Here is a 24,656-nt window from a genome sequence, read left to right as displayed (position 1 = left end):
ACGTTTACAACGGGACTTCGGAAAATAATCGTGAGAATCCAAGCTAGTTTGAATTTTGAAAACGTAGTTTATTTTTCGCATATTTACAACGAATAACCTTAATTCCTAAACCGTATGGATAAGATTTATGTTGTAACCTGACAACGTAGTCTGTTGATTGGCTATCCACCTCAGGGAACATTCCTCAGTCACGTAACGCCAACGATGTGATGGACGTTTACTTTGCTTAATATTATTATCTTTATTTTTACGATACAACATGTAGGAGTAAGAGTGTATCATTTTAAAAGCCAATTTAACCAGCTTAAAGCCATGGATGCCACGTGGGATCCATTCGGCAAAGATTGTCCGAATTGCTGGCCAGTTGCACCAAGGTGCTCATTCGGTTCACCTCTGCGTTGTCGAAGCGCGCCAAACTGTTCAGCCGCGCCATGATATTGTTGACCGCTTTGTTAACCGTAGTGATGACCGTCTCCGAGTCGACTTCAACCGCGGGGTTTTCATGCGACAGGTCGGTGCCAGCTCCTTGATCGATCAGCTTTTCGTCGAGGATGCGCTTCTTCTGCACGGCAATTATTTCATCACGAAGAATCGCCCGTAGGATGGTGGGAAGTTTAAAGTTGGGCTGCACCAGGCATCGTGCCGTTGCGATGGTGGACGCTGTGAGCGGTCCTGTGACACCGATGGTCGACAGAAACTCAACAATGTTGGGCGTAAGTCGGAACGGAACCGGTCGGTTCACGTCCAGCAGTCCGGTCGAATCGTCTACGTCGAATTTAAAATAGGAAATATTCATCAGTCCGGAGTCCTGGTGAAGATACATCATGTCGGCGTTCAGTCGGGTCAGATAGAGTGCGTATTCCATAAGGCAGGATAACGACAGCTGCAGGGTAAACATCTTCCTAAACTGCCAGTAATCCGTTGCCGATCGGAAGTTCCGTACCGCCCAATCTTTGAGCATTGTTCGGGGAATCATCGAGGTCTGAACTTCTCGCAGAATGTCCCTCAGCACGGTGTGTGTCGTCTGCGAGCCGCGAGCCTGCACCTTGGCCAACCGTTCGTAGTAGCGTGCGATTGGCGCGTCGTGTTCTATGTTTAGCTTAGTGCAGCCCGTTTTGTAGACGTCGAGCAGGGAAATGCTGGACGGGTTATCCTCAACCAGACGCATTTGTGGCGAAACGGCCACGACTCTTGGCACGGTGATGTGCAGGAAACGCCGGGAGGTTTCCTTCTGCTTAGCCAGATAGTTGTTGAGCATACGCAATAGCTGCAGGACGCGCTCCTCGCGGCGTGCATCTCCCAGCCCGGTGTCGTTCACCACCAAGTACGGATATATTTTTCCGTTGGTGCCCCGAATGTACAACCGGCGGGCAGCGGTGTTGTGCTTCTGTACGATATCAACACGTGGCATGAAGCGTGAAATCCGGATGTGATAGTGGGAATGCTTGGGAAGCAGCAACTCTCCTGGCAGTTCAACCTCGGCTGTTTTCTGACTAAAGTTGGACAGGAAACGACACTTTTCCTCGATCAGGAACGATCTGCAAGAGGTGTACAATTAGTCTCAGTAAAAGTTGAAAAACGCTGTGTACTTACTTTGGAAGCTGCTTGGTTTTGTTCTCCAAGATCTTGATCCAAATTTTGAGCTTGTTGATGAGATTGTGCAGTTTCGTCGCTCCCGGTTGAGAAAAGTCGAAATCACTCGTAAACTGGCCCTTCATCTTCTGGAACACGGGATCCTGGACGGTTGCCTGGGCTCGTCTGGCCAGTGATTCCGACGCAGCCGACGAAAAGTTGGACGACACGGAACTGGAAATGTTTTCTGAAACCATAGAATCTAATTAGACGACGCTGAACGATGCTGCTAAGCTGAGCACATGAAGCCATTTACCTATCCCGATGCCGAACGTCGAGACGAGCTTTTTGACAAAGTTAAGCGTGTGCTGCGTGATTGTGGCCTCGTTCACCGAGCAACGGTTCTCGAATGCAATTGCGTAGCATTTGGTGAGGCCCTGTCGCAGTTGGCGAAGCACCTCCTCGTACCAATTCTCCCGGAACCAAACCATTTGATCGACGATGCCCTCCAGAGAGCTCAGCACCGTTGGGTGAATATCCCGCTGCAAGTGCATAATTTTCGAACATCTCCACATTGGCGGTGTGGCCCGAATCGGTGTCGTTGTGGCCTGCAAGGAAGGTCCCCCGGGTGTGGCGACGCCTGGTTGATTATCCGCTGCCGATGGCTGCTGTTGTCCACCTGCTGCTGCTGCCGTCTGTTGATTGCCAGATCCTCCGGGTTGGGTGGAAATGGTCACCGAAGCTCCGCCGGCGGTCCCGCCACCACCTTCCATCTTGTTGACGGTGACCTTCTGGGCGGCGGCAGATGCCTGCTCCACACTCTTGTACCGCTCGCGTTGTTCAATCTTCAACGTCAGATAGAGCGTGCGGATGGGGAAGTAAACGGCCTGCGGGAACATTCGACCAACTTGGCTCAGCAGGTTCAAAATGACCGTTCCTTCGTACTGCACCAAACAGCACAGAAGCTGTGGAATCCACGGAACCCACTGCAATGGAGGAACTCCAACCGCATACTTGTCCAGCGCGTCCAGCAGGGATTTGTCTTCGTCGTACGACAACAGCCACAATACCTTGGCAAGGTACTTTCTCGACTTGCTTTCATTTTGCGTACGACAAGCGTGCAGGAAACAGGTCATTGTCGCAACTCCGAGATTGGTTTGGCGCGGATCACGTGTGAAAATGTGCTCCAAATAGTCTCCCCACAGCGCCCAAGCCTTAATCAGAGTGTCGTGAAGTTGGGTTGCCGCGCTGAACGCCTTGTTGGCTTCTTCCGATCGACCAGTTTGTGCCAGCAGGAGTCCCTTCATTGCATAGAATTCCGCCGTCATTTCTTTGCTGAAAAAGTCTAGATTTGTAGGTTCGATCACTTCCAGTGCTTCGGACAGCTCTAAACGACTGTTGACGGCGGCCATCTGCAGCACACATTTGACCTGTTGGCGTATCTTCTGGAAGCAGTCCACCACGGGCACCGACGGAATCGTGTAAATCCTGTACAACGAGTCCTGGCACACCCCCGTAAGGTTCTGTTTGCGGGCGATCTTGCCAAAATGGATGATCGTTTGGGCGGAAGCGTGCGCTCCCAACATACAGGGTGCGTTGTTATCTCCCTGCTGCTCCAAGTGCGACGTAATGATCTGATAATGGTGCTGTCTCCAGGTGAAAATGTCACTCCAGTGGGACAAATCGTCCGCAATGACGGGTAGCCGGTTACGCCACGTCTTCACGATCGCTTTCATGTCGTGCAGCGAAGAACTTCTGTTTTGCAAAAGACCTTGATGAATCTGACTCGCTTCTTGCAGTTCCATAATTTGCTGGGAGGCTTGCAGGATTGGGAGATGGATGTGGGAGACAATCGGCGGCAAACGGCGCCATTCACGCATGCAGTAAGCCGACGACATTTCAACGTACCGTTCCACCGACGACGGATGCTGCTCCTGCTCCTGGTTAAGAATGGTAAGATAGCCCCGGTACAAGTTCACTTTGTAGCCAACCTGCTTCGGACAGGATTGTTCCACCTTCAATAGGGCCTGTTTCATCAACGTCCAGTCCGGAACCCGCCAGGCGCTGTCCATGATCAGGAAGGAATTTTTATCTTTGCTCAGCTGACCATAATCCATCAAAATGTCCCACTGGTTGAGCTCTTTGGCGCACCGAATCCAGTGGTTCTCCCACAGCAGAATCTCGCTGTTCATATCGTTCGGTGTGACTCCGTTGTTGAGATCTTGCTTAAACTTGGTCATGGCGGAATCGTAAATGCTTTGAGCTTCCTCGAAGAAACCCATCTGCTCGTGGGCAATGGCCAGATTCGTCTCGGGATACTTTGCATACTTGAGCCAGAGGCCAGCCCACAGATCTTCCTCGTGCAGTGACGAGTACATCTGCGACAGCGGATCCATTACGTACGAACCGTCGCGATTGTTCTCGTCGTCAAATTCGTTATACTCCGAAACGACTTCTTTGCGATTCGGCCACTCTAAGGCCATTTCTTCCAGCTTGAGTGTCATACGGTGCCACAGATTGTGGGCCTTGCCCAGGTAAGCCATCAAATTGGGCGGGATGTAAACCGGCGGACTACACTGGGACAGGGACTCGACGAAGGTGTGCAGTGCGCTGGGATGACAATCCTTTTGGATGATGTGAGTGCCCGACGAAAGGAACGGAACAATCTCCCGGTCGAGAGACTGTTGCTGGCCTTGGTCCAGGATCGACCACAACCGCGGGAACACATCGAGCCAAACCTTTTCCGCAAGTGCTGTATCCATGTGGCATAGCTGGGCCGTAGCCACTAGCAGTTGTTCCGTGCGAACCTTCCGGCTTGCCTCGAGGAATTCGGCCTGTCGGCTGATGAGCTTGGCGAGGGCGGCCTGTCGATTTGCGACCGGTCGTTCGCTCTCTTCGTGTCGTGAAATGTTCGAATCTACGCTCATGTCCATGTCGAATGCGTCCTCTTTGTCCTCAATGGGATCGAAGGACGTCTCCGCCGGGTCACTTTGCAGCGACGTGTAAATAACAAAGTTCTTCTTTTCGTCCGACTCGGCCAGATTGATAACGGACGAAATGCTAGGGAGAAGATGGTGCTCGTTGCTGTTTTGGATTTGAGTGGTCGTGTTTGCCGTCAGGATCAACAATTCGATGCACTGCTTGATCCAGTAGTGCTGTCCAATGGAATCCCACGCGTGCGAACAAATAATGTAGAGCAAACGATCGTGCAGTCGGCGTCGCATCGAACCGTCGAAAACTTCGAAGAATTTGGCCCGGATCTTGGGCTGGTTGCATCGCAGTCCGGCCAGGAACGCGGCTTCCAGCTTCGACGTAAGCTCCGTCACCTTGAGTTGCTCATCGCGGTAGATGTAGTTGATCAGCTCCAGAAACTGTCCGTTCAATTCCTGGTCGTCGGCGAATCGCTTCTCCACGTACTGCATCAGCTTCACCAGGAGAATGGACTTTTCACGCAGCGTCGGTGCCTGGGACACGGTCACCGGAGTGTTTTTGTTCTTCATCCACTCTTCGATCATCTTGACGATCGCCTTGATGACCTTAACGTCGTTGCTTTTCTCGATCAGGCCAACCAGAATTCCTCCGATGAACATTTTGCGCATTTCGACGCTCATAACCACGACACGATTCTTGACCAAATCCAGTGAAACCACCAGAAGTTCGAGCGCAATCGAGCCAGCGTTATTGGTCGCCTCGCTGGTGTTTCCATTCTGGTTACTCGCTATTCCTCCGAGATGTTCTTTGGTCAACCGGTTCAGCAGTCTCATGAATGGAATGATGAGTCGATCGATGTAGCTCTGGTTGTTGGTACAAGCTGCCTTCAGGGTCATGAGGGTGCCGAACAGCGTTGACGGGTTGGCCTGCGAGTTCTTCTCGTAGGTCGCCAGTCCTTCAAAGATCATCTTACTAATTGTGGCGTAGAGCGTTTCTAGTTCGTCATGTTTGTGGTGCGAGTCGGTGGGGAAGATCGACATCAGTCTTGTTAGCAGTCCATGCATCAGTTTGATGACGCGCGTGTTGGGGCAGGTTACGCACGCCGAAAGGCCTCTCTGCAGTGGGCGGAACGTGGTCAAAATTTGATCTTTTTTCAGCACACTCAGCAGGAATGTTAGCAGCTCCAGCGCGGTGCAGATGTTGCCAATGTTGGGCTGTTGACCTTCGATGCTGGTAAACACTTTGTCCAGCCAGGTAAGCTTCAAATCAAACGGTTGCTGCCAAACGTCCGGTTTGATGGCCAACTTGAGGAGCGTGACGCATCGCCTGGACAGACTCTCACCCGGTGATATCGTGCCCGGTGTTGTGGACACATCGTTCAGTTGACATGCCATCCGGAAGAGGAAATTCAGCACCGCATCGCAGTGAGCGCGGTCAATCGGACGGCCGGAACCTTCCACCTTTGGAGCGGTTGTAGCTACAACTGCACTAGTAGAAGGACCAGCCGAAGTACTGGGCGACGGCTGCGGGTTGCTCTCTCCTGTGGCCAGCTTCTTGCGAGCTTCTTCCTCCTGGGCCGTTCGCTTAACTCCGCCGGTGACCTGTGGTTTGTGCTCGCTTTGCATCTTGCTATCTTCGTCTTCGATGCCCGCGCCGGTGCCGTCCGTTTCCTCCTTGATTCTCTGTAGTTCCCATTTTATAATGACCTCGGCCAGCTCAACCGACAATTTTCTGTAGTCTATTGTGGCGTTCACCGTGAAACCCAGCCGATGCATGGAGTTGATGATCTGCTGTACCAGATGATGACGAACCCGGTAGTAGACCTTAAAGTGTCTAACCAGCAACTGCAGAATGTGAAATAGCTGCTGCATCGAGTGTCCTTCCTCCACGATGATCTTCTTGGTCCAATGAGTCAACATCGTGTTGCCATCTTCCATTCGCAGTGGCATGGCCGGAGTCAACACTTCCAGTGCCTGCTTCACGACGGTTCTCGCCTCAACGGCGTGGGCCTTCAACAGCGAGTGAAACACCTGCAGGACGATTCGCTTGTGGATGGCGAGCCGAGCAATGATGTGACTTAGCAGCAAATGACCATGATATCTGGCCGCCGGATCGACACAGTTCTTCGGCAGCAGACATGGCCACGCAAACGTCATCAGCCGTCGGAGTTTGTTACCTTCGCGCTTATTGTTGGCATCTCCGTCGTGAATGTGGGGTGAGGCCCGTTCCACGAGCAAGCAGGCAAACTGGAGCAGCGCAATTCTTACCGCGTCTTCGTTCGCGAATGGCTTTTCCGGATCGATGACTTTGTTGATGAACACCGACACGACGTTGTTGTCGTCCTCCTGGTACGGTGCGGGCGGAGCTCCAACCAGTTTGTTCCCTTCGCCCTTTTCGAAGCTTACGGCAAAGCTCGGAATGATGACCATGGTGAGAATTTTCGCCTTTAGTTCCTGCGAGATTTCCTGATTGGCGAAGCACTCGACAAAGTGGAAGAACGCCTGACGCTTCCAGTCGACGGTGTAGCTTTGACAAACGGTGTTCTGCAGGAAATCACGGAAGAATTGAAAGTCCGGAATGAAGCGCAAGCAGAGTGCACGCAACAGCTGGAACAGCAGCGGTATCTCGTTGGTGTTGTGCGAAAAGTACTCGATCAGAATCTTGGCCACCAGGTGCCACAGATCGCAAACTACCGACGCTTGGCACGTCTTGTACAGATCATTTTTCCAGATTTTCTTCAGCGCCGCAATAATGTCCGTCTGGGACGAAATCCACGGACTGTCAAACTCAATCAGCGTGTAAACGATGAGTACGGCCTGTCTCTGCGCTTCGTAGCGATCTTCGTAGGATTTTCTACAAGGTTGTACAACAAAGCATTAGTAAACAAGTACGATAATATTCTAACCCGAGAATCGCCTTACCCTTGCGAAATCGCAATGCTGCCCTCCGAGTTGATCAGTATGAGCTGTATCAGCCGCGGTCCCTTCTCCTGGATCGCATTGCGGAAGGACAGACCGTTCTTGTGCTTTAGCAGGTAGATCATGAACCGATTCCACTGCGCGTCTTTCACGTTGATATCGCTCAGCAACAGTTCCATCGTTTCCTTGGGGAACTTGAGCAGGAATTTGACCAACGGACCGCGGTACGGTGAGCATGGTTCGATCTGGAAGGAATGTTGAGCGTGCAATGAGAGTAGCAGTGACGACTTGTTTCAACTTACCATCAGGCTCTTCTCCGTTTGCAGAATCAGTTTGCACAAGCTGTCGATAAACTTGGCGCTGGCAGCCGGAATCTGGTGGAATATTCCGATGATCGTCACAATCTTTTGCTCCGTTTCGCCCGTCTTGGAGTTGGCCAAAAAGTTGGATCCCTTGTTGGCAGTGATGGAGCTCTCGAGCAGTTTTTTCACGATCTGAAGCAACGAATCACACAGCTTCTCGTTGAACATGGACGGGAACAGCTGCGTCAGGTAGGACAACCGTTTGGCGCCGTTCAGCGTCAGGTTGCGGTGATCGCCGAGCTGCATCAACAGCGGCCGGATGCCGGCGTGAATCTGCGGACAATCATTACAAAATGTTACCTACTGAAGATTTCAACCCAACCTAACTGCTTCAAACTTACCGTCTCCTTGTCCACAGTGCATCCCTGTAGGAAGTTTTGCATGCACTCGAAGGCCGCCTCCTGCAGTTCGACGTTGTTCTTCTCGAGCGCCTTGAACAGAATGGAGAAGATCTTTTCGCGGCACCCGTTCGGAATGTAGTGGCAGGCGGCCAACGCACGCAGCGCACTCTTCCGCAGTGGAATCAGATTGGTTACGGTTTTGTAGCAGTCTAGCTTGTTCAGCGTGGTGTCCTCGGCGTCCGATAGGGTTAGCACCTCGTGGTAAAACACCTTGTGCGTGAGGATATTTAGATCTGAAGCAGATACAAAATGTTACCAATTGTGGTCTGTTGTTTAGTTAGGCCGTTGCTAAAATTAATTTTCAACCTCTATTTTTAATTGTTTAACAAAAAATTTACCAAAATGGGTGTACCCCATTTGGCATAATGGACATTTGGCATAACGGGGTTTCAAGAAGGACGTTTGGCATAATTGATCCAAGACATCAGGGACGTTTGGGGCATAATGGACATTTGGCATAATGGACGTTTGGCATAACGCGTTCAAAAACCATCAAGGACGATTGGCATAATGGACGTTTGGCATAATTATTACTGTTTTTTGCCTTTCTAACTAAAGAAAGGTATAGGGTTTGCTTTTGGCTCCGACTCCAAATCAAGCTTCGTTCCCAAATCATTTCTCGAGAAATATTCATTCGAAAAATCTGCAAAAAATCATAGACGACCGATTTTCGACGCCCGATCGTTTGACAATGACAGAATTGGTCTATCTTCAATATCCGAATTTTGGCGCTTAATTTACTGTAGAGCACGCGTGACGTCCGTGTGTGGTAAAAAAGTGCTCAATTTTGTGGTAGGGGGTTTCTCAGAGCCCACATTATGGATTTAAGCTCTCTTAGGCGCATTTGAAAGGGGATGTGCTGAACCTGAACCAGTTCCATACCAAATTTGAATTTATCAATTTTTTAAGGGGACTCGGTGTGTGTTTTCACCTGATCAGGTGGTTTTCAAATGAAAATTCGATCGAAAATTGAAGTATTGAAATCGTTTATTTATCCAAAAAATTGCATTTTTCGAGCCCTACATCCTCCCAAATTTTCATCCATGTCGGTAATGTGGTTCATGATTTACAGCTTGTGGACTAATTCACTGTGAGGGGGGAAAAACCCCTAAAAAAGGAAAAAGCCAATTTTCACCAAATGCCAAAACTATTCCTTTGGCATTTCATTTAATTTTTTTTTCTCCATATCATAATCTAGACCATAATCGAGGTTCTGAAACAAATTTGACCTCATTCGGATTTACCGTTCAGATTTTAGAAAATTTCCATTTTTGCCTTTCTTACTAAAGAAAGGTATAGGGTTTGCTTTTGGCTCCGCCGACTCCAAATCAAGCTTCGTTCCCAAATCATTTCTCGAGAAATATTCATTCGAAAAATCTGCAAAAAATCATGGACGACCGATTTTCGACGCCTCGTTGACATGTTGTCAAGTTGAGCTTCACATGCAGACGCGAGCAATGCTGGCGCGTATAGAGTTTTGATACTAGATTACTCCCTTTTAGTGCAAGTTGCTTTATCGATTGCTCGTTCATCACACATCGCCTATCATGATTATCTATGCTAAGCTTCTGTGAACGCAAACTAGACGCAAGCAGCTATCCGTTCTGAAGCCCCATGCTCATTCTTTTGCATTTCTTTTTTGTTTTGCTCATTCTCTGATCGATCTCTGAGTGAACGAATTTCTGGTGAGCGTCCAAGCTTCCCATGCGCCAGTGACAACGCACATCGCGGGCAGGGCTGAGCTGTAGGTTAGTCGAGGTTGGTCGTCGACTAACAAGTTCTTTAACAAAAATGTCGCCCACCTTAAACCATTTGGCGCCCTTAGCAGGGCCCAAGTTAAACTTTGCATTTTGCTAATTTGCCAAGTTGCCGATTTGTGCTGCGCCTTCTTGAAAAAGATAAAGCGCCCCCTCAAGAAGCCCCAGGGCGCCCAAAATGTCATTTTCGCAAATTAAAAAAAAAGCCTAAAGGAGATCAGGGCTAAGCTGTAGGTTAATCGAGCCGCGTTTGTTTGGAATCAACTAGCAGTGCTCTTCAACTTGTTCCGTTTTGATGATTCTTTCCTTTTTCTAGATGCTGCTACGTTGCTTGGGTCGCTGTTCGTTTTATGCATCGCTAGCATACAATGACCGGTGTTATGGTATATCTGGGTCTGGCCTGTGTTGGAAATATACTGATTTGTTCGCTGCGATGATTAAATTTATTGCGGCTGGAGTGGCTAGTTTTTGCCAAATCATTCAAAAACTTACCTTTAATAGGAGTGAAATTGGGTCAAAATGTTTTTTTAATGGAATTTGCAATTCCTCAGACTTTTTAATGAATCTTAATTCTGTTAAAGGTTTGAGTAGGAGACATCTTAAATACGTTTGCTGAAAATCTCACATTCCAAGAACAAAACCTGTGTTTGTAGCAGCTATATATGTTTGGGGTACGTTTTTCACCAACAAAGATTTTTCAAAAATTCAACCTTTAGTAACTCTTTGAAAAGGGTCGATTCCTTTGAAAGAGTAACACTGCTGAGTGACTTGTTTTGATCATTTCTTAGTATTTGAGCATTATTTCAGTTTCAATTTTAAAACGATTTATCAAATTTAAACATATTTTTGGAAAATGTTGGTAAGGGAGCGTTCTTTTATTACGTAACGCGAAAAATCGGACTTTTAGACCCCCTCCCCCCCCCCCCTCGTAACAAAATTTCCATACAAATTTTAAATTTTTTGTATGGAGCGTAACAGGGCCTCCGACCCCCCCTCCCCCCCTACTGCGTTACGTAATAAAAGAACGCTCCCTAAGCTATCTGAAATTCTTCGTAATTTTTTTTTTTTTTTTTTTATTTATTTGGGGGCAAGACGGCCACCTCCTCCGGGGGTAAGACGGCCTGTCGTAATTTGTAGATTTTATTTGATATAGGTTATATTTTTGACGGTTTTTGACTATTAAGACATATTTGTAGATAAAGGAAAAGCATTTTCAATAAAACTATCAAAATTTAATCAAAATGCTGTTAACTACCGTTTCGACAACATTCTTTACTGTGATATAGCAAAACTCATTGAATAGTATGAAATTCTATCAAACTTTTCATAAAAATCGCTTATTTAATATTGTTTACATAATTTTGATTTACTTATTCTAATCGAAATACACAAACTAATTTTTTTTTGTATCAAATTGTGATTGTTTTGTAGTAAAAATTCACAGTTTTTCATAAAATGTGGTCGCAATAATATGAAATTCACTGAGCTAAAATTCACATTTGAAACCTGATTTTTTTCAACCAAAATAGTTATGATGTTCAGAGAAGTCTGTTGAACCAACCATATAGGTGTTTGGGTGGATTTAGCAAAGTTATTAAGTTAATTTATAGCACTGGCCGTCTTACCCCACATGGGTGGCCGTCTTACCCCGCGTATTTCATATATATACGATTTCAATTATTTTTTTTCCACAATAGTAAATTGTTTCCTTTTTGAATAATTCACAATTAAGTATTTTAATGAAGTCTTCATACTTTTATTTAAAATTTAGTTTAAAGAAGGAAACATCTCTTGTTAGCTAAATATTTTTCCTCTTTCAATATAATTAGCATTTATATTTTTTTAATGAAATTTTCCCTTCTTCAATATTAATTTCAACTTAAAGATGAGAAAAACCCCTTCAAATCTTCGACAATGGAGACAATTTTGCTTTTCTTCATATTTTGCAATTGAGTTTTTTTTTTTTTTTGCAATTTTCCCATCTTTGTATATACAACTGGAAGAAGGGAAATTCTTTTATAGATGTTCTCTTTAAACATTTCTATCACTTCTGCAATTTTTTCTCTGTTGGTTTATTTTTTCGCAATAAAATTGATTACGCAAGATCCCTCCTTTCATTTATTCAAAACCAATCTTAAAGACGGGACGATTAAAAATAAATAAAAGCTAGTTAAATTGGTTTTTTGAATAGATGTAGGTGAAAAATATAAAAAAAAAAAAATGCGATTGCCAAACATTTAAAGAGTAGCAAAATGTTAATCTTAAAAGAGACTTTTCCTTCTATAAGTTTATTTTTATATAAAAGAAGGGAAAGTTTCATAAACAAACTCAATTTTCAAATATTAAAAAAGTATTTTTTTAGAGATGTTCCCTTCTAAAAGTTGAAATTAAAATAAAAGAAGGGTAAATTTCATAACAACTCATTTACCAAATATTTTAAGAAAGAAAAAATGTACATCAATCAGGTTGAATATTAAAGAAGAGAAAATTGCATAAAAAACAATAATTGCAAAATATTGAAAAAAAAAAAACAAACTGCACAGCTTTTGAATGATTTTGCTTTCTTTAAGTTTTAAAATAAAAGAAGAGAAAATTGCTTTAAAAAACTTATTGCATTTCTTTAAAGAAAAGCAAAATGCAGATACATTATTTAGGTTGAATTTAAAAAAGAAGGGAAACGGGAAAATAGTAAAAAATCTTTATTGCAAAATATTCAAAGACTGGCAAAACTGACATCACTTTGTTAGGTTGAATTTAAAATAAAAGAAGGAAAAATTTAATACAAAAAAAAAATAGCAGCAAAGTATTTCAAAAGAGAAATATCTTGATATTATATAAACTATTTTTAAATGCATTTTTAAGTAAATTAATGAAAAATTTCATTTTAAAGCTTTTTAAAGAAATATTCAAAAAAGGGGAAAAATTGCATCTATTGGGAGAAAATCAAGCAAAACATTGTAAAAGGTCCTTAGTCGATTATCAAAACATTGAGAAAAATCAAGTTGAAGTTTGGGAACAGTTTTTCAAATCCTATTTCAAGAGAATTAAGATTATTTAACAGATTATCCACTTAAATGGTGGAAAACTATTACGACTACGTTGTCTTGTACTTAAAATTACCAAAAAATATATTTTATTCGAGAAAATTGATGAAAAAGCAACATAGGCCCAGAAAAAATATTTTGCCCCGTGGGGAGAGAGTTGGCCCTTTGCGTTTTAAGTCCTTTGAAAACAGTGAAAGGTTCACTTTCCATGTTGGCCCCTGGCCAAACACGATGTCAAATTGTTTTTGTTGATGCTTTGTTTGTTCGGGCCGGCGCCAAAACAGACCTAACCAAAACAAATTTTACTTTCGTGTTTGGCCTTTGGCGAATCGAATATTATTTTTCGGTGTTTTGAATAGTTTTTTGAAGATTTTAGTCGTGGTTTCGTGTTATTTTATGCCAAAAAGATCATCTGAAGCCCAACTTAGTGGGTGAGATGTTGGGTGTTGATTGTATTTTTTCGTGTCCAGCAAAGATTGTTCCCGAAGAAACAGAAAGAAATTTTCGAAACTTAGGTAAGTCTGAATTCCCTGATGACGAAGCCGAATTTTAGAAGGAGTTTTGAAAAGTTACGGAGGCGACGTGACCAAGCTATCTGGAACCGTTTTCATGGACAGATTTGCTGAGGGACCAACGAACGGTTGGTGGTCGCCGCCGCTCTGGATCGATGCTCTGGCAACGAAACGGACGCAGAGTTGTCGTTCGAGTCGTATGCGGTCTTCGGTGTTTGACAAAATTGCCGGGTGTTACGGACGTCGTCGGCGTTTCTGTCGCCTGTTACACGTCGTTGCTGCCGAAGCGGGGCTGATGGTGACGCCCGTCGGCGACTTGCGACGACGCCCGCAAGTGTGAAAGAGTTGAAAAGCGGGAATATGAAATTTTGCCCGTACCGAGACGAAGTGTTCGAAATGCTGCTGTGGCTACTACCCGGACGTCTTCTTTCGCCAACATTTTCACATCCTCTGCTGCTTCCGTCGGTGGACGAAGCCGAGACATGCCATTTCCCCCCAGGATTCGCTGGACTTCCAAACGGGCTGCGGGGACCGTTCGTCGTTCCATTCCACGAATTTGAAACAAAGGACCAAACATTGTTTTGATTTTTGTTTTGAAACGACACTGTGTTTGTCCTTGGACCTAACACAATTTCAAAACAAAACAACTCAATTTCCATATTGGTCCTTTGATGAATAGGGTCTATGTGGAAATTGAAAACAAACTAGATGTCATTAACTTTGGCCTTTTGCAAAACTGACTTTTTTCGCATAAAAATCAACTTTTTAAGCTTTTCTTGAAATGCAGTGATAGTTTACAACTAAATGCATCGTTTGCAGTAAAAATCCCGTTTGTTTACAGTTTTGACTTGGGACCTTTTACAATGTTTTGCTTGAAATGACAAAGATACTTGATTTCTTGAAACAAAAAAAAAAAACAGTTTTTTAAGTAAAATTATCTGGTAAGTTAGAAAATAGAAAAAAAGCTTTACATTATTATTCTTTACAAAAGATAAAAACTTTATACTTTATAAAAAATAAATACAAAAAAAGCTAGCAATAATTATGCCAAACGTCCTTCTTGAAAACCCGTTATGCCAAATGGGGTACACCCATTTTCCACATAAATGTTCCGTTTTACATAAACAATAATAATTTCATTTTGCCCCCTTTTAAAGAAATTTTGATGCTTGGGATAAAAAAATAGCAAAAACATAAAAAAATATTGAAAAAAAGAGCAAACATGAAGGGAAATCATTAAAATTCCAAAAAGATTCTTTAAATAGTTTGAAGGCCGTTGCAAAGTGTATGTCGCCCCTTTTTGAAAATTGATCCAAAAAGTCCAAATTTCAAATTTTAACGGAATTGTAAGTGTAATCAGCTTTAAACATTTCATTAAAATTTTTAATATGTTCAAGTTTGTTTAAAAAAAAAATTTCAATTTTTGTAAATTTCCGTTCTACAGCGCTGCAAATTTTTTTTTCGGCGATAAAAAAAAATTCGTCAATACTTAGATATTTTGAAAACTGATGATTGCAAAACATTAGGGCAGCCCCCTTCGATTTTGACAAGATCTGTCAAACCAACAATCTAGAGGGTTGTTCAATGCATGTTCAATGGTCGATGTCAGACAGACTTTGATGACTGGCGCAAGGTTCTGCGTGCAATGTTGCGGTCAACGAAAAAATAACAAACTTACCGATGGTAAAGAGTCGTGGCTCGAGCGTCGTGCAGAACGTGTTTCCGTCCATCAGGCCAATCTGGGCGCTCGCCGGTTGGTGGCGCAGGAGGTGCTTTTTGGGTGGGATCATGTCCACGAGTACTTCGCGGTGCGGATTCATAACCTCGGTGACCGACTTGTTTTGCAGTTCGGCAATCAAACGCAGCGATGACATGGCCGTTTCCCGGACGAGTGTGTGGGGACTGGTAACCTGGCGCACGAGCTCGTGGATTACGTCGTACATGGCCTTTTTCTGGGTGGCAACTAGTTCGTCGTTCTTGCAGTCTCTGTCTAACGGGGTCATGCAGATTTTCAGCATCTTTTCCAGATAGTTTTTGGCCATGTCGATAGCCCCGCTGGAAACTTCCCCAGTTAGATCCATAATGATGAACATGAAGGCCTTCAGAAAGATGAACAGATGCTGGTACAGCCATCGCATGGCCATATTTTGGAACAGGAATTTGAGGGCGATGCAGCCGCCCATTTTTGAGTACCAGGGACGTTCGTAGCAGAGGGCAGCCATCTTCTCTGCCAAGTATTGCATCATCGGCAGCCGACAGGCACGTTCCTTCGATCCCATGATGTTGGTTGCGGTCTCAAGAATTAGCACCATCGCCAGATTGCCCGGTTTGCAGAGTTCCTTCTCTTCATGGCCCATTATTTCTGTGAGTGCGTCGATCAGAACTAGCGGGTCGAGTCCGCTGTTTACATTGTAGTGCTTGTGGGGGAACGGTCCGGCCTGTTGGGCGATCGCGACCATTGTGTAGTGCCGGACAACGGCCACCATGGTGGGTAGGACGGAGCCGCGAAGTTCTTTATTTTTAAAAAAAGATTTTTTTTTAGAATTATTAAAACAGGGATATAAATAGATGATCTGATTTACCTTTGGTGGCTGCGGCCACAAACATGCCGGTGATGGCCCGCTGGTGTGTCTGCCTCGCCTGCTTGTCATATAAGGTGTAATAAGCCGTAGTTGGCAGAACGTTGTTTTCGGTGAAGCTGGGATGCATGAACAGCTTCTGCAAGGTGTGTTTGTCATCGTCCAGGCAAATCGACGCGGCCAGATAGCAGCGAATCACTTCCCAACTTTGGCGCCAGTAAAACGGATCGGTGGTGCTTGTTTTGAGCGCGTTGAAAGCCGTCTCGATAACCTTGTCTACCGGGAAATCGATGGGTTTACGGTGCTCCTGGAAGTAAGCCACTACGGCCGGCTGCAGGGTGTCACTTTCCAAGTACTGAAGCGCTTGTGGTTCGATCATCATTTTGCGATTTCCGCCGCCAAATTTGCCGAGCACACGGAACGCCACCACGGCGGCACTGTCCTGGTTACGTAGTGTTCTCCAAAGTGCCTGCATCAAGTCGGCACGTACCGGTTGAATGTGGTCGTACAGAAAATCCGGCTGCAGGTTGTCTACGCAAAGTTCCAGAGTGCGCAGACCTTGGCTGACCAGCGTGTGCGAACCGTGCAATGCAGAAACCAAAGGGTCCATGAGCATGGGCAAGTAAGGAAGCAGCGAAGATAGCCTTACAGGCACCGTTAGGCACAATTCAACGAAAAGGTCTTTCAAAAATTGCTTGTGGAAGCCACTTTGCAGTCGATTTAATCCCTCTAGCAGATTCGGCAGCAACGGCAGAAACTCCTGATACAGCAAATCGTGCGATCCACCACCAATCGACCGAAACAATGCACGCAAAAGCAGGAAGTAATTGTACGGCTCCTTGGCCGTCATCGCCAGCTCCATCGATTTATTTACAATGGAGTGCAAATGTGGTTTTAGCATGTGTTCGTTTTCTGCAGCAAACAAACTGACACTTCCAAACACCAACTTGAACAGCCGCAAGTAAAGATTCGAACGCTCGATGTTTGAACCCATCTCTTCCATGCGCTCGAGCAAATATTCCACCAAAACTGTGGCAAACAAGGGCGACGTTTTAGGGTTCGCCAGGAACGAATTGGCAATCACTTGCAGGGCTGAGTTTTTGTACAGCCGATCGACCATGAAATCGATAGTGGACGCGAATATCTCCTGGAAGTTTTGTGAATCCATCGTGAGAAACACTCCGCTAAAGTGTTCCAGAACTTCCTTCTCCTCCTTGGATCGCGGCATTTGGAGTGCTTGTTTCTGCTGGGGAAGTGTCTGCGGCATGCCCATGACCGGAACGTTGATCGTGTAAATGTCCAGGGCCTCCAGCGCCCAGTGGAAGAGATCGATAAAGATCAGAATTTCCGACGGATTAAACAGCTTTGACGCCGGCAAGCTGTGCTCGTTTTGGCTTGTCTTAGCCGCCGGACAACCCCAGGTGATGGTTTTTACGCCGCATACAAGTGTCTTCACCAGGCTGCGATACTCGGTTACGTTCAGGTTGTTCGGCTGGGGAAATCCAATCGTGGTCAGCTTGGACGAATTGTCCGACAAATCGAGCCCGAGAAAATCTTTCGCACTGTCGCTGGTCGCTGCCGATGTTTGCGGCGTGTGTTGAGGAGTGGCCACCGGAGCAACTGCTGTTGTGGTTCCACCTGGCGTCGGGGGTGCTGCACTGGGACTCCCACCACCGGCGCCGCTTCCAGCTTCCGGTTTCATCGTTTTCCACTTTTGCATGATTTGCGGCAGCTGAAGCTTCGAAATGGTGTGAAACTTTTGCGTGAAAACCTTCAGCATCATAATCAGCAGCTCCCGGCTGGCCGCCGCTTCGACGTCACTCTTCATGCGAATGCATTCGACCAGATTCAACAACAGCTTACAGGACATAGTCTGAATGCTGGTTGGCAGCGAATCGTCGTGCACATTTTTGGCAAACAAATGAACCGCCTTCGAAAGCGCCGACAGCGACAAATGCTGCCGAACGTGGTGGACGAGATCAGCCAACGTGGAATATGCGAGCGGCCGCAGCGATTCGTGCGTGGTCCACCCTTTGCCCAGCAGGACATCTTCGTCAAACAGTTTGTCGATGGAGGAAACGAAATCTGAAAGAAACAACACAATTACTTTCCCATTACGATAATAGTGGTTGTCGCAACACACGATTCCTCAGCTCCGTCGCCAGAATGTGCCGGGTGGCTACGAGCAGTTCTTTCCGCAGGTGAGCCACCTCTTTCGGGCAGCTCTCCAGCAGGTTCAGCATCCCCTTGACCATGGTGGGTGCGTGATTCAGGATGACCTCCTGAAACAGCCGAATTATGTAGGCCGAAAAGGAAAGCGTCTTGATCTGGGCGCCCATAAAATCGACGTAAATTTCCTTGTTGAAAGCCGGGGAGTTCCTGAAAATGTCCGGTTTGGATCAATTCGTGTAGTTTTAGGTCTGAAGTGCGATTCTACTCACTTGTGAACTGGAAGCGGTTGTAAGGTTATGGTTGTCATAATCAGTGGTACAAAATCGACGACTTCCTGGTGCACGTTGGTTTTGTAAATCTGATACATCAGCACGACGATGATCGGCAATTCTTGCAGTACTTTCAGCGAGTTTATTCCTTTAGGGATCAAGTTATACTGTAAATAAAAAAAAACCGAAAATAATTAATCCAAAATTCAATGCTTTAGTCGTTCGAACTACTGTACCGTTATGTTGGCAATCTTTCCATCCGCCGTTTTCTTCTCCACCTGAATCGGGGTGATTGTGAACGTTTCCGGCAAAAGAACCTCAAAGTTTACATCTTTTAAGTCTTTCACTCGGATGGTCTGCTTCGGCTCGAACATCGTAGTCAGGTGCTTCGGCAGATCGGAATAGATGATTTTTACGTACGAAAGAAAGTCCTGAATCTCCGGATGAAACGAGGGTCGATACTGCTTGTGCATGTCGATGATGATTCGCAAACAGACCAGCACATTTTCCTCGTTGTCCGTCTGCAGCAGTTTGATGGCCAAAACAATGATGGGCTTGACGTATGGCCGAATAAGTTCCGACGTTGGCAACCGATGGATCATTTCCAGTACGAGCTTGCGTACTTGCTGTAAATTTAGCTCCGAAATGAAGTGCGGTTCGCCCTCCTGCAAAATCTTGATGAAGATTCGCATGGAGTGCTCCAGGAAGTTTGGATACGCGCTGCATTGCGTGATCAGCTCAAAGTGTTCGCTCAGTTCCTGGGCCGCCTTTAGCTTTATTTCGTCCTTTGCAGATGCATCTCCGAGCATGTTCACAAAACTGCGGAAATGGTTCATCTGGACCGTATCCACAACCTGAGGTTGTGGCGAGGACGTACTCTGAGCGTACATCGAAGTCATGGTTGTGGGATTGCGTAGGTTGCTATAAAAGAAGGCACTAAATTAATTTCGATTTATTTTGGCACACGATGTCAGTAAACTCACTCACACAAGCAAGCAATGTTTACCTAAAAGCCACAACACCCTCTCCACCCACCCCTCCAACGGTAGCAATCAGCTGTTGTTGGTAAACAAAACTCACCGACACGAAACGCCGACACCTGCTTTGTTTGTATTGGTGACTGCCTACTTAGGTCGATAGTATTGGTGACAGCGAAAATTAGAAATGCCAAACGCCGCGTGCGTCACCATTTGCAATTTTCGACTTTTAAATCACAATCTCAGCGAAAACCACGCATTTTTCACCAAAACTCCACTTTCTTCGTATGCAGTGGCCCTTAATGCACGTATTTAAACTATTTTAGGCTGAAACATGAGCGATTTTCAGCGTTTTATTTTTAAAAATTCACAGCGCTTGAGATGCTTCGGCTCGAATGAAAATTGTTGACAGTTACAGAATGATACACACGGTTACTGAAAATCGCACTTTTGGGAGTTCAGAAATCGCACTTTTGATAGTTCGCTTAAACGAACTGAAAAAAGTGTGATTTCGCGAACTCGAAAAACTGTGAAAATTACCAAAAAACGAGTTCAGTTAAGCGAACTCCCAAAAGTGCGATTTTGGACTTAGCAATTTTTTTTTAATTCGTTTGAAACGTTTCGCCCTAAATGTTTTTGTTTAGTTGATTTTTGTGCTCCGGAGTTTCGAGTCGGATTTCAGGTAAGTATAACGGACGGATTTTTGGTGGCGAAAAGGTTCGGTCTGGACTGATCCTGGACAAAGTTTTACAGGAGGAATCCGTCCACCGGTGGACGGATTACCTGCCAATGTTGGCGAAAAGGTTCCGTCCACCGGTGGACGGATCACGGCACAAGTCTTTGCAAAAGGAATCCGTCCACCGGTGGACGGATTGCCTTCCAATAATGGCGAAAAGGTTCGGTCCACCGGTGGACGGATTACTGGACAAGGTTTTGCAAGAGGAATCCGTCCGCCGGTAGACGGATTGCCTGCCAATGTTAGGGAAAAGTTTCCGTCCACCGGCGGACGGATTACTGAACAAGGTTTTGTAAGAAGAATCCGTCCGTTGGTGGACGGATTACCTGCCGATGTTGGCGGAAAGGTTCGGTCCACCGGTGGACGGATTACTGGACAAGGATGCAAGAGGAATCCGTCCGCCGGTGGACGGATTGCCTTCCAATGTTGGTGAAAAAGTTCGGTCCACCGGTGGACGGATTACTGGACAAGGATGCAAGAGGAATCCGTCCACCGGTGGACGGATTGCCTTCCAATAATGGCTAAAAGGTTCGGTCCACCGGTGGACGGATTACTGGACAAGGATGCAAGAGGAATCCGTCCGCCGGTGGACGAATTGCCTTACATTTTTGGCGAAAATGTTCGGTCCACTGGTGGACGGATTACGGCACACGGTTTTGCAAGAGGAATCCGTCCGCCGGTGGACGGATTGCCTTCCAATGTTGGTGAAAAAGTTCGGTCCACCGGTCCACCTGGCCGAAACGACAACATCGCCGCATTACAGGTGTGCGACGGGGTTCGCTGAACCGCCCGTCCTTTCGTATTATTTTTATCACCATTTGCGATGGATCCCTCGTCCCTACCAAGTACCCTCAAACTGGTAAAACTTATTCTTGAATTCTTGATTAAGTTTATCTGTAACTAACCTTCTTTTTTTTAGGCCAACTTGGACATTCCCGGAATCCACACACAATCTAGACAACTTCCTGGACGACACCTCCACTTTCAACCTGTCAACACGAACCGCTGGGTCACCCTAAACAACCGCCTTCACCCCGATCATCCATTTCCACTCGGTGCCACACCTGCAAACCAGAACTTCCGTGATGATCCACCAACCACAACGCAACGCGACCTCGATTCGGATCATCTGCTGGACGTGATCACGGAAAAGACGGCCTCGACGCAATTGCCTTACCGTGGAGCGCTGTGGCCAGAGGCGAACTTCGCGTGCAACAAGTTCAACACGAAGATCATCCAGAGTGAGCTCAGATCTGAAGCTAGTGGGAAGTCAGACGAGTGCGCACTGGTTCCACAAGGTCGTGTGGAGCCGCTGGATTTTGGTACGGCCACGAACCCGAACGGGGTCATCGTCGGTGGTTGCGAAGGTGGCGTCATCCAGGTTTACAGCGCTTTGAAGCTGTTGGGCGGGGAGAACGCGCTGAGGGCCCAGCAGGACAAACACAACGGAGCGGTGCGCAGTATGGACTACAATCCGTACCAGAATAAACTGTTGGCCTCGGGAGCATCGGAATCGGAAAGCTTCATCTGGGTTCTGAACATCACAGCGGCGCCGATGAGCCCAGGAGCGAAGGCGCAACCGTTTGAGGACGTTCAGGGTCTCGCGTTGTATAATCGGGGATCTCCGCAAGAATGAACCCGTCATCAAACTGACCGACACCCAATCGCGGATCCGTTGGCGCGCGCCGTCCAGTGGCACCCGGAAGTGTCCACCCAGTTGTGGGAAGCCAGCGAAGAAGATCAAGCCTTCTCCGGTCAACTGTGGGATCTCCTCTACGCGACTGCTCCCACCAAAACCTTCCACATCCACCAGCGGGGTGTCCTCGGTCTGACCTGGTGCCCGAAGGATTTCGACCTGGTCGCTTCTTGCGGCAAAGACACGAGCTCGCGACCACCAACCAGTGGAACTTTGACGTGGCCTGGTGTCCGCGCAACCCGGCGCTCATCGCCGGTTCCAGCTTCGAAGGCTACGTAACCGTTTATTCGACCAACGGCGGAGCGCACGCCCAGGTGCAGACGGTGAACAAAATAGCCGATTTGTTCCCCGGAGTGGACAGCATCGAGCACGAGCCGGTTCATCCGTTCGCAGGACAGCCGCAACCCACCTGCAACGATCTGAAGCGCCCAATTAGTTGAAGCGACCGGCGGGAGCGTGCTTTGGGGTGAGTCGCCATCATAAACTTTCACAAAACAAAAACTAACTTTTTCAACCCCTCACAGTTCGGCGGCAAGCTAGACACGTTCAGCGGAATGAGCCGCACCGTCATCGTGAACCAGGTCGTAACACATCGCGAGCTGATCGAACGCTCGAACCGTCTCGAGCAAGTGCTGGCCGAGGGCACTCGCTCCGACGCCTGCGTGAGAAGGAACTTGAAGGATTGCTGGGAGACTTCTCGGCTTGACTGCGCGAACTACTCCGATGCCGGGGACATTTGAAGCGACCTAAATTTTCTCGAAGCACAATTTAAAGAAAAAAAAAGTTATTGTTTTTATTGCTGTACTAATAAATAAATAATTATGCCGTTGTGGTTTTATTTTAGTTTATAACTAAAATTATTTCAATTCCAATCCCTCAAGAAAAACCAGAAAGCGCCCAAAAATAGGCAACATCCGAACAGATTTGATCCAGTGAAATATTTCCCCACGCTCGAACTCGGCAAATCATGAAAATCGTGATTTTGCCAGTTCGACCCACTTTACCAAAAAAAGTGTTATTCGAGTTGAACTCGAAAAATCATGATAATTACCATTTTTTTTGGTTTTATTTGGTAAGCGTGCACGCTTAACCAGAACAGCAAGAACACTGATAATCCACATTACACACTGTTCAGTTCACTTTTACACACTTGTATGGGTTTTTTCAGTTCAAGTATGATTACACGAAAGTGTGTAATCATACTTGAACCACTCAATAAAATCCACACGTTGATGCTACCTCACGCAGAAAAAGGTGCAGGTGGTTATGTTACACATGACCAGTATGACAAAGAACTTTGCAAGATGATTGTTGAAATTTTCGATAAGAATGTCCGGTCCAAATTTCCCCATGATTCCCTTATAATTACATAAGACAACTTGTTTGTGAATAGTTGTAAGACATAATATCAACGTCCTATCGAACTAAGGGGACGGAAATTACAAATGGAGCTGTAATAGAAATCAAGGTGAAATCAATCGACTTTTTATCACCACTCGAAAGTTATCAAGATGCGGAAATGTTTTTGCAAGGCTGTTGCAAGCAATTGGGTACTAAAGTCCTATGTCAATTTTTATGTACAACGGTAAAAAACACGATTAAAAACCATTTCTGATCACTTTTTTTCATTTTAATGCAAAAATTTTTTTTGACAAGACAACATTTTTTCGATGGATCAACTATGGTCCCCTTGGAACGAGCTGTCAAGTAGGAGCTTTTCTGTCAAGAAGGACCGCGAGGTTAATTTTTCAAAATTGATTTAAAAATCCATTTTAAACTCTTTGTGCTCGTACAAAGGGTCATTGTACTCAGAAAAATAAGCTTTATCGCTGTAAACAATAATATCAGCAATCTAAGCTTCATTTTAGGACCCAATTGGCGGCAGCAAAGTAAATTTCAACAGCAAACATTAAAACTGCCCTTTCAAGGGCTCTAATTGAATTCGAAATAGTTATTCTATATTTCCAGAAACAGAATTTCGCCGCGGCACAATAAAAAGGCAATCGCAGTAATCGATTTATTACTTCCTGCGTAAAATAAGCGATTTATTTTAACTGCGTAACTTCAGATAATGGTCAGATGCATGTGCAGTATCAAAAACCATAAAGTTTGATACCCATATTGCCCTAACTCTTATGGTTCGGCAAATGTCCCCTCATCGGAACATCCGCGGGGCCTCCGGCCCAAGGGGGTTGACACATCGAATATTTTCATTCGAATCATTCTGTTCATTCCAGAATTATTCTGGAATGATGCTGGCATGATATTAATTATTCCGTTTCTACTTAATTTCATTTATGCGTGTTAGCTGTCATTTTCTTGTTGAAAAAAGTAATTAAACATCTTTTTAAAACCAAACGTCGAGCATTCATCATGCATCGTGGCCTACCAGATTACAGAACAATTTTCGGTGGCCAGTCAACCGATGGGGGTGAAGGTTTGCGCGGTCACCGGCGGGACGGATCAGCTTCTGGAGTCACAACAGTTTCTGGCGCGACCACACATTGTTGGTGGCCCATTTGACCGGGTTTAATACGTATTCGTTCCGGGCGTTACAATTTCTGGTGGTGGACGAGGCGGACCGGGTACTGAGCGGGAGTTTGACGAGAATTTGAAGGCGAATATGCGGTTTCGGCGGAGAAGCGGCAGGCCTTTCAATTTCAATCTTCCGATTCCCATGCGATCTGGCATTTCTGGGGGTAATTAGAGCTCTAATCGACACGACGCTAT

The 24,656-nt window shown here is 45.9% G+C and overlaps 2 protein-coding genes across 4 annotated transcripts; one reads left to right on the top strand and one right to left on the bottom strand.

The window, feature by feature from the left end:
- Positions 1-47: 47 nt before the first annotated feature.
- LOC6046189 (transcription-associated protein 1) lies at positions 48-19,910 on the bottom strand. 3 transcript variants are annotated; one of them, XM_038256871.1, is made up of 12 exons: positions 19,598-19,910; positions 18,754-19,438; positions 18,518-18,684; positions 18,220-18,455; positions 16,080-18,161; positions 15,176-16,009; positions 8,125-8,417; positions 7,724-8,056; positions 7,425-7,666; positions 1,889-7,356; positions 1,594-1,834; positions 48-1,538 (listed from the first exon to the last, which is right to left on the bottom strand). In XM_038256871.1, the coding sequence occupies exons 2-12, from the start codon at positions 19,414-19,416 to the stop codon at positions 305-307; spliced, it is 11,793 nt and encodes a 3,930-aa protein (XP_038112799.1). In that variant the 5' UTR covers positions 19,417-19,438; positions 19,598-19,910; the 3' UTR covers positions 48-304. The 3 variants fall into 3 exon arrangements, with proteins under 3 accessions (XP_038112799.1, XP_001863421.2, XP_038112800.1); XM_001863386.2 differs by having other exon boundaries at positions 1,594-1,819; XM_038256872.1 differs by having other exon boundaries at positions 19,611-19,910.
- A 1,104-nt stretch (positions 19,911-21,014) lies between these two features.
- On the top strand, positions 21,015-21,866 carry LOC119766122 (protein transport protein Sec31B-like). Its single transcript, XM_038250520.1, has 2 exons — positions 21,015-21,089; positions 21,150-21,866. The coding sequence occupies exons 1-2, from the start codon at positions 21,054-21,056 to the stop codon at positions 21,864-21,866; spliced, it is 753 nt and encodes a 250-aa protein (XP_038106448.1). The 5' UTR covers positions 21,015-21,053.
- Positions 21,867-24,656: the final 2,790 nt, after the last annotated feature.

Source organism: Culex quinquefasciatus, chromosome 2 (genome assembly GCF_015732765.1).
Source record: "Culex quinquefasciatus strain JHB chromosome 2, VPISU_Cqui_1.0_pri_paternal, whole genome shotgun sequence".
Lineage (NCBI taxonomy): Eukaryota > Metazoa > Arthropoda > Insecta > Diptera > Culicidae > Culex > Culex quinquefasciatus.
This window is presented reverse-complemented; position numbering and strand designations above follow the sequence as displayed.

What these genes read in the sequence shown, in the direction of transcription:
- LOC119766122 (XM_038250520.1), top strand. Translation starts at nt 21,054, where the DNA reads ATGGATCCCTCGTCCCTACCAAGTACCCTCAAACTG. An exon ending in TACCAAGTACCCTCAAACTG is followed by an intron (nt 21,090 to 21,149) that starts GTAAAACTTATT and finishes TCTTTTTTTTAG; the next exon opens with GCCAACTTGGACATTCCCGG.
- LOC6046189 (XM_038256871.1), bottom strand. Translation starts at nt 19,416, where the DNA reads ATGACTTCGATGTACGCTCAGAGTACGTCCTCGCCACAACCTCAGGTT. An exon ending in GGCGACGGAGCTGAGGAATC is followed by an intron (nt 18,162 to 18,219) that starts GTGTGTTGCGAC and finishes TGTTTCTTTCAG; the next exon opens with ATTTCGTTTCCTCCATCGAC. An exon ending in GCACTGTGGACAAGGAGACG is followed by an intron (nt 8,057 to 8,124) that starts GTAAGTTTGAAG and finishes GATTGTCCGCAG; the next exon opens with ATTCACGCCGGCATCCGGCC.